The sequence below is a fragment of the Megalops cyprinoides genome, chromosome 9, assembly GCF_013368585.1.
Source record: "Megalops cyprinoides isolate fMegCyp1 chromosome 9, fMegCyp1.pri, whole genome shotgun sequence".
NCBI classification, from domain to species: domain Eukaryota; kingdom Metazoa; phylum Chordata; class Actinopteri; order Elopiformes; family Megalopidae; genus Megalops; species Megalops cyprinoides.
The window spans coordinates 28,073,323-28,087,534 of NC_050591.1; the positions used below are offsets into that span (position 1 = coordinate 28,073,323).

General features: G+C 42.4%; 1 protein-coding gene across 1 annotated transcript; it reads left to right on the forward strand.

The window, feature by feature from the left end:
- The first annotated feature begins 224 nt into the window (after positions 1–224).
- Positions 225–3,579, forward strand: lpar6a (lysophosphatidic acid receptor 6a). Its single transcript, XM_036535997.1, has one exon. The coding sequence runs from the start codon at positions 1,207–1,209 to the stop codon at positions 2,302–2,304; it is 1,098 nt and encodes a 365-aa protein (XP_036391890.1). The 5' UTR covers positions 225–1,206; the 3' UTR covers positions 2,305–3,579.
- The last annotated feature ends 10,633 nt before the right edge of the window (positions 3,580–14,212 follow it).

The following is a 14,212-nucleotide window of genomic DNA, read 5'->3' on the forward strand; positions in this document are numbered from 1 at the left end:
AAAGCACCTTTTCCTAACCTTCAGTCTGCTCCCTCACTCTCTCTCTTTATTTCTCTCTCTTTCTCTCTCTCTCTCTCTCTCTTTCTCTCCCTTTTCCAGAGCACATGCCATCACACAAAATAGACACAAAGAAAGAGGGGTGGGGTGAGAGAAAAGTTATGGGAGGGGCCAGAGCAAGGACTTCTCCCTCCAGGTCTCTCAGCAACACTGTATGCAATATCACCGCAGCGAATGGAGCAAGTCCCTGCTGCGGCAGCCCCTCTCTTTCTAAATGAGTGAGCTGTACAATGCCCCCGAGGCCGTTACAGAGACAGAGGCAGAGAGAGAGAGAGAGAGAGAGAGACGGAGAAGACGGGAGGCAGGAAACAGACCCTGAAGTAAAGTAGAGAGGCGCTCGCTGCTGTCAGTGAAGTGAAGAGGTCTGAAGTGAAACACGCGTCCTGTCTCGGCGCTAGAGAGAGAGAAAGAGAGAGAGAGAGAGGTAGTGAAAGACAAGCTTCTGACAAACAGTGCCTTTTTGAGTTCCAACGTATTGGGAGCCACAACACTGCCTTGCCACAAATCTTCATAATCAAAGGACAGCGCTGTGACGTCTGGATCATTTTCAAACACAAAGAGGATTGCCAAAAAGCAACTAACTTTTATATTCAAACGAAATTCAGAAAATAAGAAGCCTTCAAGGGGAGAACTTACAAAAGTGGAATTCATTTAAACTGTATGTTTGTGCTTCACTCCCTGTGGATACAGATATTGCTTTTCGTTGGCTTCCACTTATAAAAAAAGAGAAAAGGAGCAGGAAAAGGAGAGAGATCAGTCTGACTGAGTAAGTAAAGTGTTCCTACTTCAACCTTTGGGCCGGTGTCCTGCGGGGTGACCAGGCGGAGGGCAGAGAACGGGGGAGGGGTGAAGGAAGCCAGAGCCTTCCTTCAATCTCCTGGGCAGGAGTTTTCCAGTCAGAACTATCCCCTGACAGGATTCAGGACCCATAAGACAGCAATATTAAAATCTTTTGCATGCTTGTCACTTTGCAAGAAAAGTCACCATTGATGGCAGTTGATGGTGAAGGATCCCTTATAACAGATGCTGAGGTTTTTCAGGAATCATTGGCTGCTTGATTCAATTGTCACACATGCTGGATTCAGGGCAGTTTTTCTCTAAATCTGGGATTTGACAACTACCCCAAGTTTCCCCTCATTTCCTCTGAAGATGTATACTACCACCTTGTACATGCCCAATGTCACTTCAATGGAATACAATGCCACTGTTGAAGGGGAGGAGGTGTGCACCAAGAATGATGGATTCAAGTATATGCTGTACAGCACTGTATTTAGCATTGTGTTTGTGGTGGGGCTGCTCACCAATGTGGCAGCCATGTACATTTTTTCCTGCTCGTTGAAACTGCGCAACGAAACCACCACCTACATGATGAACCTGGTGGTGTCGGACCTGCTCTTCGTCCTCACACTGCCATTACGAGTCTTCTACTTCATCAACGAGAACTGGCCCTTTGGCAGTCTGCTCTGCAAACTGTCCGCCTCGCTCTTCTACACCAACATGTACGGCAGCATCCTCTTTCTCACCTGCATCAGCGTGGACCGCTTCCTGGCCATCGTTTACCCCTTCCAGTCCAGGATGGTGCGCACCAAACGAAACGCAAAGATTGTGTGCTGCGCCGTGTGGGTGCTGGTTCTGGCCGGAAGCCTGCCCACGGGATTCCTGCTGGAGACCACCTTCCCCAGGAGTGCGAACTCCACCCGCCAGTACTGCTTTGAGAACTTCTCCCCCAAGCAGTGGAAGTCCCACCTCTCCAAGGTGGTGGTCTTCATCGAGACGGTAGGCTTCCTCATCCCGCTGCTGCTCAACGTATTCTGCTCTGTCATGGTCCTGCAGACACTGCGCCGCCCTCGCACCCTCAACCGGGGCGGCCGGATGAACAAAGGCAAGATCCTGCGCATGATCGTGGTGCACCTCCTCATCTTCTGCTTCTGCTTTATCCCCTACAACGTCAACCTGGTGTTCTACGCCATGGTCCGCACCAAGGCCCTCAAGGGCTGCATGGCCGAGTCTGTGGTCAGGACAATCTACCCCATTGCCCTCTGCATCGCCGTGTCCAACTGTTGCTTTGACCCCATTGTCTACTACTTTACCTCTGAGACTATCCAGAACTCCATCAAGCGCAAATCCCAGGTCAGTCGTTCCTACGACATCAAGTTCTCTGAGGCCCTGCAGTCCGAGACCAGCTCCGCCTTCCACAGCCTGAGGACTCTAAAAACTAAGATGTTCAGCAACGAGTCCACTGTGTGAGGTCAGCTCTGGATAGACAGTACAGAGGTCACATAACCCATGGTTGTGTGTGTAAGAAATTTCTAACCTCTACGAGGTTTGGGGGGCAGGAGTGGACTCCCAAAACACCAGTAAGAGGAGCAGCAGTGGGATATATATTCCATCCACAGGGAGAGGGAAAAACCCCATATTTTCATTGTCTGCTCCTTCTCATCTGCAAAGTGGCAGTTTCAATCATATTTTTGACCCTATGGCATGGGATTCTGGTTCTTTTCAGTGGTCGATTTACAACTGTCATATTGCATCACCACGTGGAATATAGTTGTATTTTGCACAACAATTGTGCCTTGACAGTTATACACTTTCAAACAAAAAAAAAACTATTGGAATGAAATCGGAGCACTGGAGCTACTTGTGTACTGTGTATAAGTGAATGAATCTCAATTCTTTGTGTTCCATGGTAAGTTGATGTCCTGTGGTTGTGTCAATTTCAGACAATGATTCTGTTCAATTAAACTCAATATGTAAGACCAACCTATAATCTGCTTTAATTGGGTTGTTTCATGTTATTCTGGACACTGGTCTGTGGTAAAGCAGTACTACCAATGAGCTCTGTGCACTGTACATACCTTCTGGAGCAGAGGACTGCTTAGCTGCTCAGGAAGGAGCCTTTTGTTTCAACATTTGCATTATGGGCACTTTATTTTACATTACATGCTGTACAATGCACTGGCATGCAATATGCATAAATATTGCATTGTTAAGTTATTTTGAAAATAAAGCCAAAGTATCTTGCGTGTGTTCAGTTACGTTGATATACTGAATCTGAAATGAGTGAGCGGGTATTATTCAGGTTATTATTCAGATGTGCAGAGGGGCTGTGTAAAAGCTGCAAATGCAGTTTTTGCTGATGTCTGGAACGGTTCAAGTAGTCAGCTGTTGTTTGTTCTAATGACATGCTATTCTGAATATTGCAGAGGGTGTTGTGAGTAACTAGCAGTTACACTACTTGTTTTTGTGGTATAGCTATATTCCACTGATCACTGATTTTGTTTGCAATTTGTGTTTTACATTTCTATATTTTATTGTCACTCTACCCCAAGTGTAATATTTTGGTGAGAAGCAAAGGTCATTTTAAGCAGTCAAAATGTAACGGGCAAAAATTTCATGCAGTGTTGAAAGCAATGTGCTTCAAACTTACCCTTGAAAACCATGACAGACATAGTCATGAGTATGTCATGAGGGGCTAAGTACCCTCCATATTCATTATGCATGATCAGCATTAAAGAAAGCATTATCAGGTATTTGTTCCTTTGTGGGTTTGTCCTGGACATAATGGATGGTGGATGAGTGACTAGCTATATACAGTGGAGGTTCATATTAATTTTATTCAATAGATATATTGAATTATAACATTATTATTGTTATATTTGCCCTTCTTAAATAAAAATTCAGTCATCATCACTCAGATTAATTGACAAAATAATAACAAGCAGTGCAAAACAATATACCTTTGTACAGCTTTGTACTGTATTTTCATAAACCAAATTGAGAACATTTATTTTTTGAAATGTTCAGCCTTAAAAGTACTGATGAGCAGAATCATAAAGAATTACAGTAGTCATTATGAACTAAAATATACTTTATGAAGAAAAGGGTTATTGTGTACTTTTTTCAATATCTGAAAAATCATAGAGAAAATAAAGACATGTAAAGACATGTATGATTCTAACATTAGTACAAAGAAACATTGAAACTTTATTTTTCCAGAGATAATGTTGGGATAGCTTTGGCTGCATTAATTATGGCTTCACAATCAGAAAAGGATGACCCTAATTTAAAAATGTACCTCATTAAGGGGAATGATACTGATGAGGAGGTTATGAGGAATAATTTTTATGTGGAGAGAGGCATAGTGTAGTCTTCACTCGACAAACCAAATTCACATTTTTTAGAGATCTGAATATGCACATGAGGCTTACTGCATTTCCTCTTGCATAAAGCAGCCGTTAATCTGCTATCAGTACAAACAGTTGCTGTTTTGTACACTTGCCCTTTAGTATTACTTCACCAGTGAAGTGTGCTGAGCTTTGTAACATCCGGGCTCTGACACAGTTACAATGAGTATAGCACAAGTGAAACACACACACACACACACACACACACGGGAGAAAAAACTCACTCACATGACTCATTGCTGTTGACATTTTACATGCAAAGTGGTAAGTTGTTTATGCAACTTTTTGGAGGCAAATTTCTACATGAAGCTAAAGCAAACTCTTTCTTTTTCCCCTCAAAGAGAATATTGGGGTGTAACGACTGCAATGGCATTGCTCCACAGCTGACGTACTCACAGATCTAAATAACCAGGGACGAGAATTGGCTTGTGTGTTTTTCAGATCCCTCCTGTTGGTAGGGGAGGCAGTGAGTAAACAACATATTGCTGATGTTGGCTAGACTCCCACAGGGAGTGTTTTGGCCTTTGGTGCCAGATAGAGGTGCATCCTCCCAGATTGGACACTGTGTCCCACCCTACAGCCCTCCTGATACCCTGTGAGCTAGGCATAGAGCGGTGCATACATGCTGATGATCTTTTTGCTCTAATCCATAAACTCAAATAACCTATGAGATATTACTCAATCATCGGGGAGCGGCCTTCAGGTTAATTGGAACTAAATCTGCTACATGGTGAAACATGCCTTGATTTCATCAGCATTGCTTGTTCCTTTTTCTGAACAGCATTCATGAGATTCCTTCTCTGCACTAGCCGCGTTTGTGTAATTTACTATCATGCCTTCTTCCTATGCATTCATGGAAATAGGCAGTCAGAGCAGGACAACACATGAGATGCATTTGGTTTCATTTTTAAAAAGGCTGGAACAAATCTCTCTGCATGTACAGTGCAAGCAGACAGTGTGGGGTGCGGTCTGACTCACCTGTGGTGTATCATCTAGTTCATGTGGTGCTTGGACCTGAGCCCTGCTATGTGTTTCACTCATGTGACAGAGAGATGAGCCACAGTTGCTATGGTAACATGTGTTGTGCGGGCAACATTCATTTAAACCAGGCATGGGCAGGCCCAGGGCTATAGTGGCTGATGATTTCCCTTCTGCGTCAGCACTTACATTATTTAAATGTATATCTTTGAAATCACTGTTTGAAGTCACCGGATGTTTGAGCATAAATCCGCTGGTAATTGAAAGGTAACTGTAAAACATGAAGGATGTTGGCAGCTCTCAGCCCTTAAACACTTGATCTAGGCACTTCTGAGTTAAGCATTTATAATGCAAAAGACCCCTTGTTTATTTCCTTTCACATGTCCTGTGTAGGGGCTTTGGGCAAAGTGGCCATTCCAAGAAACCCAGAGAAAGAGCACACTGATGTGTTGGCTCTGCAGGAGGCTCATGCACTGTTTTTACTTGAAAAATACCTTCAAGCATCGCTTTCTGGGACTTTGAAATTATAAAAACGATCCATGCAAAGCCTGTGGAATTTAAATGAAACTAAAGAAATGAGGCAATGAGTTAATTAATAGGAATCATCTGCCCTTTTCCAATGTCTCAATTTTTGAAGATGTCTGAGATGAAATGTGGGATTTGTTTCCACTCTTCTTCAGAGCTGCACAATTTGCAGCAGAAAATTTGCAGTTCTTTCACAGCATTATCTAGATGATGCTGAAGATTATTATGATCTGTCACAAAAAAAAAGGACAAAAAAACTCATGCTGGATTCTGTGACAGCCTAGTAACAGGCCAAAAGACACAGCTGTAAAGAGAGAAAGGGTGCAATGAGAGCCACCATAAAAGCTATACATAGAAATGCCATCACCACAAAGCCACGTGCAAGTACTGAAGCCAAGTGTTGTCCTTTCATCTCTCGCAATGCATGAATTGGTGCATCTTTTAGCACATTGTCCCTGCTGTACCACTGTAATACAGCTAATGGCAATCACTGTAAAATCAGTGTTTTCTCTCATTTTATACATATTTTTCTAATCTGTAATAATTCAATAAGGAAATACACCCAGGCACAATTTAAGACTCATGCCAAGGCAGCTTTAAAATATTTTACAAGGACTTTTTAAAAGGTATTGTGCTGTTTGAGCACAAAGGAACATTGATGTGATTCCCTAAGCATATGGATATAAACTAATAGTCTATTAAACATTTAGTTATCCAATTTCAAATGTTAACAAGCATCCACTTACTCATCTGTAATAAAGGTTCAGTTCACCGGCTAGATAAATCAAACATAATTCACTTTCAAGAGGCCTGCACATCTTGTTTTTGCGAACATGGTAACATTGCAGCATAAATTTACTTTATCAACAGATATCCTAAAAATACTGTATTGCTACAGGGTCTCCATAAGAATGGAAGCAGATCACCAACTCTATTGCTTCTAAGAATTTTTGTTTGAGATTCTGATGACCTGGACCATGCCAGGACTCTTTCCTGTGGCACAAGACTGGTTTTACAACCTGCCACCATAGCTTTTTGAAAACCTGTCCTATTGCACATGAAATATGAAATCGTCATATATATACTAACATCACTGTTACTCATATCCAACAACAATTCACCACCTTTTCAGGTCAACTTAAAACTTACAACTTGAAGGACACCCAATGAGCTCTACACTAATAGCCTTACAGGGACTGCAAAGACCAGACTTCCAGTACATACTAAATTTGCAGCCCCTGATTCCCTCAATTCAATATTTTTGAAACAAAGTTCTGCTTTTCTGTATTGTTAATACGTATTATTCCTATGTGTAATTAATACTTAGCTGTTAATTGTTACTGCTTAGGCACAAGTAAACAAAAGTAACAAGACCACCTCCCCCCCACCCCCAATAAAACAATTTGATTATGCATCACATACTACAGTGAAGGTCAGGTATATTACCACAGGTACACACGCATACTGATGGAATGGAAATACAAAATATGCAACAGCAACAGTCCAAGGGCACACAGATTAGATTTCTTCTGCACATAGTGCTTTTAAAGAGTCTACATGACAATTCCAGTCATGCAACGTTCAGTCTACCATGCAAACAAACAAGCGGCAAATTGAAGTATACGGGCACTTTGGCTATGAAATACAATACACATTTTTTACAGCATTTTAACATGACTGAGACAGTATCACATTACAACAGTATTGTACAATATTTTCATTTTGGTATGTTGTAATATATTTCTGTGCTGCATTAATATATTCTAGATGTATTTGCAATATTTTCTTGGGCTAAACAACATATTTCTCAGGATACTGCAGTATATTTAATTTCTGTGTGTGAATCTGCAGCCAAAGAGCATCTTTTCAAGCCAATGTAAAATCACAAAAGTCATAGTCTTCTTAACGACCACACACATAAAGCAAACAGGTCAAGTACCTAGGGGGAAAAAGAGGTGTTTTCCAACTGTACACTGAAGCACATATTTCCCCTTGGTGAAAACAGATTGTGCAGAGGAATGGACTCCGAAATCACCGAATGGATCACCGAAACTGAAATGCTGTGGGTAATGCGTTGTACTTTTTGTGGAGAGGGAGTGCTCAGTGCCAGCAGTCTACCACAAACTTTTCCTCCTCTGTGATGGTAACCAAGGGGAGCAGGGGTTTGAAAAACGTCAAAACAACTCGCACTCGGGTAGTGTGTCCAGACACGGCTGCCAGACTTATCTTCCTATCAGGTGCGTGTGACTCACTCTTAGAGTGGGGTAAAGGTCACAATGATCACAAGCACATACGAACCCTTGATGTTGTTAGCCGTGCCTTAAAAAATATTCTGTTAGTCGTTTTTAAACAGTTATGAACTGGGCTAAGAAATACCCAGATGCTCACGTAAAAGAGAAAATCAGGAGAGAATTGGGACACAGTGTACATGCCAGAGGTTCTGTCACTGGTGTGCTCACTTCCCCTATCACACCTACTTCCTGGACAACTCTAAGGAAGTGGTTCTAAAATCTGTACAGAGTACATCTCTGTCCTTCCTATTTTGCCTCCAATTGTCAGTGACTCATTGCTTAGCAAGTGCTAATATTGGAAAGTAGTTTAACAATGGCCTGATGGTAATGACATCAAGAGGCTTACAAATGAAAATGACTGGTTGGACTGATTGATCCATGAACCAGAGGCATCAAATCTTGAGCTGGAGCCAGATGGATGAAGGTGAGAGCCTTGTGAGATGCTGGGGTTGTGAGATGCTTTACCACAGAGACGGTCACACAGCCTGAGCTGAGACCATGTAGATTCATTGCCATGTGCTGGAAGAGAAAACAACCCCCTGCCACTGTAGAAAGAGGTACTCCAGTGCTGTAAAATAAAAGCCCTGCAGAATCCAGGGAGATACACACACACTGGGACCAGTGGAGAGTACCTGAGGCGTGGCCGTCACTGCTCATTGTTTTGGTTTGCAAGGGCCACTCACGTAAACCTGACTGGCCTCTCAGAATCGGCCTTATCTTATCAGCAGAATCATCACTCACTCAGCTGTGGAATGAGAAGACACAGAACAGCTGACCATCCACCACACTGCTGAGCAACTGTGCTCCATTCATCTGTACCACTGAGAGTGGAGCTAGACTGAGACTGCATGTTCCAATATTTGTCTCATACTTAAGTGGAGTATTTTGATGTTTGTTTTTGAAGCATGAATCCTATTTTTGAATTGAATTTGTACACTTAAATATGCAGAGCATGACGATGCAGTTAGATATAGTTCCATTACATGTTTGTCCAAAAAAAAAAAGCCATTCAGTGTTTATACAGCATGCCCTTGCAAGGCAGTTCATCTCTCTCTATTGCTCCATTAAAAATGGATTATGTATTATAGCAATGTGTACACACTGCAAGTCACCCAGTGCACAGACATATGCTAAACAAATATAAATAAATAATCACAAGTAAAATATGTTGACAGTAAAAATTACCCTCTCCCCAAGGATACATAAAGGATTGTTTCTCTTCCTCTCTCGGTCTCTAACTCAATATTGACATCATTCAGTGTCTGTTGTGGTAACAGGGTTTTGTTTTCTCAATTCACATGTCCTTCTTCCTATTTCTTATCCTGGAAGTAATATCAGGTTGAGAGAAATGAAAGACAAAGTGACAGTGTTTGCATGTCTGCACCTTCAAGGAACACAACAGGTAGAATCCAAGAAACTCAGGGGTCAAGAAACTTGGCTAAACTAGACTAAAATTAAAACTACAACTACAAAACTAACCTAAACCTGCAAGTCTGCATCTGCACATTCAGCAATGGCAGCTGCATTCTCTTACTCCAGCCCCTGATGTGAAACACCTTTTGGGGGGTAAGATCATTTACATGATCATTTATATGAAAATATTCTGACATTACAGGTTACTAAAATGGGTGCAGTTGTAAATATTCAAACACAGCCAGAGACCCATTAGAACAGTCAAGTGCTCCATTAAAACTACTCGCAGATCATAAAATGAATATTGCTGGTCGCATGGCAAAATGCTTAGCTAAAACACCACTCAAAATAAATGGTTATGGAGTGCTGCTTTTGAATGGAACTAAGACAAATTTTATTTTATTGATGAAAACATTTTTTTCTGTGATGTTATGCAGAGGTGCATTTGGATTGAAGCTACATGTTCTAAAAACATCAAATAATTTATTACAGCCCATGAACAGCAGGTCAGGGGCTTGATTACAGCTTTCAGGGTCAGCGCCAATTCTGAATGCTTATTGGAGGACTAATAGTTGGTGAGTTTGTGGGGGAGCCAGGGGTGTGGGAGAGTTCCTATTCCTACTCCGATTCCTCCATGTGGACTAGAGATCACATGACCTGAATAACTGGACTGAATCAGAGGGCCTTATTAGTGCATCACAGTAAAATGCAATATATACAGAAGGCCTCAATTTAAAATCATATAACAATAGGAAGAAGGAAAACAGATTATAATGTAGGAATAGTCACCCAATACCTTTAAAAATCAGAGTGTCTGACTGAAGACAACAAAAAAGCTTTTAAAAGGGACCATTAAGGGATGTTTATGGTCACTGAAAAACAGATCAATAGAATAAACATCATACATATCCACAGGAGGAGATGACACTGAATGTTCAGAGGCTGTCTTTTAAACAGCTACGAAAAACAAAGCATGGCTATACTAACCCAAATCCACCAAAGCTTCTGTGTCACTCCCAGGAACTTTCTCCCCATCGCTGCCTTGACCTCGCAAATAGCTCAGAAACACCTGACTGACATGGAAATTTAACCATGCTCTTGTGCAGGTACAGGAGAGTTTGTTGCTCTCCTTTCGTTGCTTGGTGTCAAGATTCAACCCCAAACCCAGCTAAATATTATGGGAATACAAATGGGAAAGGGACAGAAAGAGAAAGAGAGAATTAAGGTAATGACAGCCTGGACAGACCAGTGAGACATACGTCCCGCTTTTTTCCTGTCACCAAAAACAGGGCCGTGTAAATTACTGGCCCCTCATTACGCAAGTGGCCTGAAGCCGTCCACACAGAGAGTACTATCAGCTTGCTGGAAAAACCCCACCCCTTGGCAGTGCTGGTCCACCCTGCGTTTTGCACAGGGGATACACTGTTTATCAACTCCATCAGGCTGGACATAGAGGTCCATTTGTAAGGCAAGCCAGACGCAATAAGCCGGTTCATTATGCCTGGGTAAAAGTGCTGCGCTAGCCAGGCCTTGGGTTCTGGGTGAAGAGCAGACATTAGCAGCCGAGGCATTCCAAAATCTACAAACAGACACAGATATCTGGCATAGCTCAGATTTTTGCACATGTGCAATTTACCTGAGGCGTCTTCAAGTCTGGTCTTTCATTGAAAATTATTCTAATGTCTGCTTAACCTGAGGTCTAGACACATACTGTGATACTGTGCTAATCTTAAGGTTCATAACAGACACCTGCAAACAAATGAATACATGATAACAACTTAAGAAAAATTGCAAGAGACAGAGATGACAGGTTTGCATGAACTACAACAGAAACAGGAAACTGGGCCTCTCTCAGCACCTGTGTCCACAGATGGTCCAGACAGTCTATTCTCTAAATTGGAAACGGCAAATTAGAGATCAGGAGTGCAGGTGGGGAAGATCCCTTTGTACATGTGCACACTAGTAGAGCTGGATTTCCCAGCAGGTGCTTTGACGTAAGGAGCAGAATTTGTCTAGCGTCACTGAACACATCAGGTCTTATTACCGAGAAAGATAACAGATAAGGCTATCTAACATGTAGGCACAAAAAGATACAGACAGCGCAGTGGGAGTGGGAGAGAAATGATCTAATACCACACTAAAGCTGCAAGACACTTAATTGCATTCCTCACAAACGAGAAATTTTACAAACAGGGTTTATAAAAGTGTAGTTACATTCCATTCAAATCAATGGTGTGTTCTACACAGCTTCACAATTTCCACACAACTTTTTTTTGCTTCTGCCAGATCGTCCAACTCAGTGCAATTTATGTTGTGTTGATTTCTGTTCTTCCGGCACGGGAATCCATAACCAGCCTAAGGACCTGCCCCCAGAACCAAGTGCACTATGGGATGCGTGTATGGACATATAGGGTGGCAGTAACTTGTTGCAGGTGAACTTTGGTTTGGCAGACATAGGATACTGCACTGTAATAAAATCCCTGACACTTATCTGAGGCAGAAAGAAGGTTTCACAGTGTTATAACAAAAATGGTTTGATTGATTTCTGTGTAGTTCTCACTGAAAAAAACTTGTTCACCAAGGTGTCAATCCATACTGACCCTCCTCACACAAGGCCGTCTCCATATACAGTATATTCCAAGATTGCAGCAATCTGAAGTATACTGCAGACAGCTGAAAAGACTTATTGATTAAAAAAATCTGTGGGTTGTGTCAGTGCAGTAAAACAAACCATGTGACCCAGCATAACCATATTGCATGTGTACATGTCACTCCCTGTTTCAAGTAGTTGGTTGCTGGAGATGACTCATTTCCAGGAACATTACACCTGAAAAAAGGGTATTCACCAGTCTGGATTCAACCTTGATGCCTCTCCGGGGACAGGAAATTATCTTGAGGTATATCCCAGGTCAGGTCTAGACCAGATTCTCCGGGTTCACTGTCTGTTACGATGCTTGACACAACCAAAGGGGGCCAAGGTGGAAGTAGGGATACTGACTGTAATGTTGCGCAACGAGGAATCAGGATGTTTTTGTTGGGCACCCCTCCCATAAACGAACTGTGGGGGAAACGGATTACCTAACACTGTTCCCCGATTTCCTAACATGAGCCAATTTCAAAACATTTCAAGTAAACTGTCAGACTACAGTCAAACACTATCTGATTGTTTATAAGAACTTGACCACAAAATGTCAAAATGTGACTAAATTTTTTTGGAAGTGATAATAAGTATATTCAAAATGGCTATATGAAACATACATGAAATGATGTAGATTAGGGGAACCGTAATCTTCATGTTGATCAGATGCAGGGCTGTGTGGGTAGAGTGAAGGTGGAAAGAGGGCAGGGTGAGGGGCAGTTGATCTCTGATGCTGGTGGAATTGGGATGGGCTCAGCCGTAGCTTTAAGCATTCAATGCTAATGCAGGCCGCTATTTTGAACTGCTCAGAATCAATTTAGGATGACCGACACTTCATTGTGGCTAGTCTGAGAACAAAGACAAAGGAAAGAAACAAATGAATCAAAAACAAACCAGAAGAAGCCAGTTCCTAACTGGATTAGAATCAAATCAGTTTCTGGGCCTTTCCACTCTGGGATTTGTTTTTGTTTTTTTTTTTACACAAAAATGTATTGAAAATTAAATGCTGCTATTTTATGAATATTGTCAGCCTGCAAGACACCCCCCTTCATAAATGGAGGTAGTTTTGAAAATAAGGTTACCGGTGTCTTGTTTGTGTGCAAATAAGAAAAGAAGAACAGCAAGTTCTGTGTGTGGGAGACAGTGGGGGGAGGGGTTTAGTATCAGTAAGGGTCCAGCGTGTTGCAGCTTGCATCAGGGGCGTGGAGCTGAATGGCTTTTCCAACAAGCGTGAGACCTGTGACTCATTTTGTCACTCAAAATTAAAGCACAGGGTTGCTCACTCTATCATGGACGGTGACATGATTCCCCAGCTCCCTTTCACAGGACGGAACTTCTTGAGACACCTTTTAGAATAAAGTTGTCTGGGTCATTTCCTTCTCTGCCCTGTATTGGTTTACACAACTCAAGATGGAGTCTATGTTGAGTAACACAACAAAATGAGGGAAAGAAAAACAAACAAACAAACAAGGAAAATTGAACAGGCATAAATCACACCACATCCACACTCATTAATTCATCTGGATTCACAGAATCAAAAACATTTCCATCACCACAGTAAATAAAGTGAGATCACCCTGTGAGCGTGAGGGAAAAGCAGATATTCCGGTTTGTAAATGGCTATGGCTGGGGATTAGCCCTGATCTAGACCTGCCTATGGGTGAGACTGGAAGGACTTTAATGGCTGACCGGTTGGCGTGTTGCGGCTGGCCCGGGCAGGGCGGAGGCAGTTGAGGGGTGACCTGTCAGGACAGATGTTTAGCACACAGCAAAGACCAAGAGCAGATGCAGCAGAGACAGCCCCACGGCACACTCCTCCTCCTCGTCCTCCTCCTCCACTTACGCTGAGGCTCAGGGAAGCAAATCACCAGACTGATAACACCCATCTCTCTCTGCTCTGCGCATAAACATGCCAGCAGAAACATAAATACATGAAGTCATGTGCACAGACTCAGACAGACGTGCTCCAAACTACTATCAGAGCCACACAGTGTTCGTAGCTGATGTTTACACAGATCACGCCCAAGGTGAACCAGTAATACCAGTCTGGAATTGCTCAGATGCCTCGCGGACTGCTCTCCTTACTTATCCAGCTCCTGCCAGGACAGGCTGTTCAGCCCTGTACC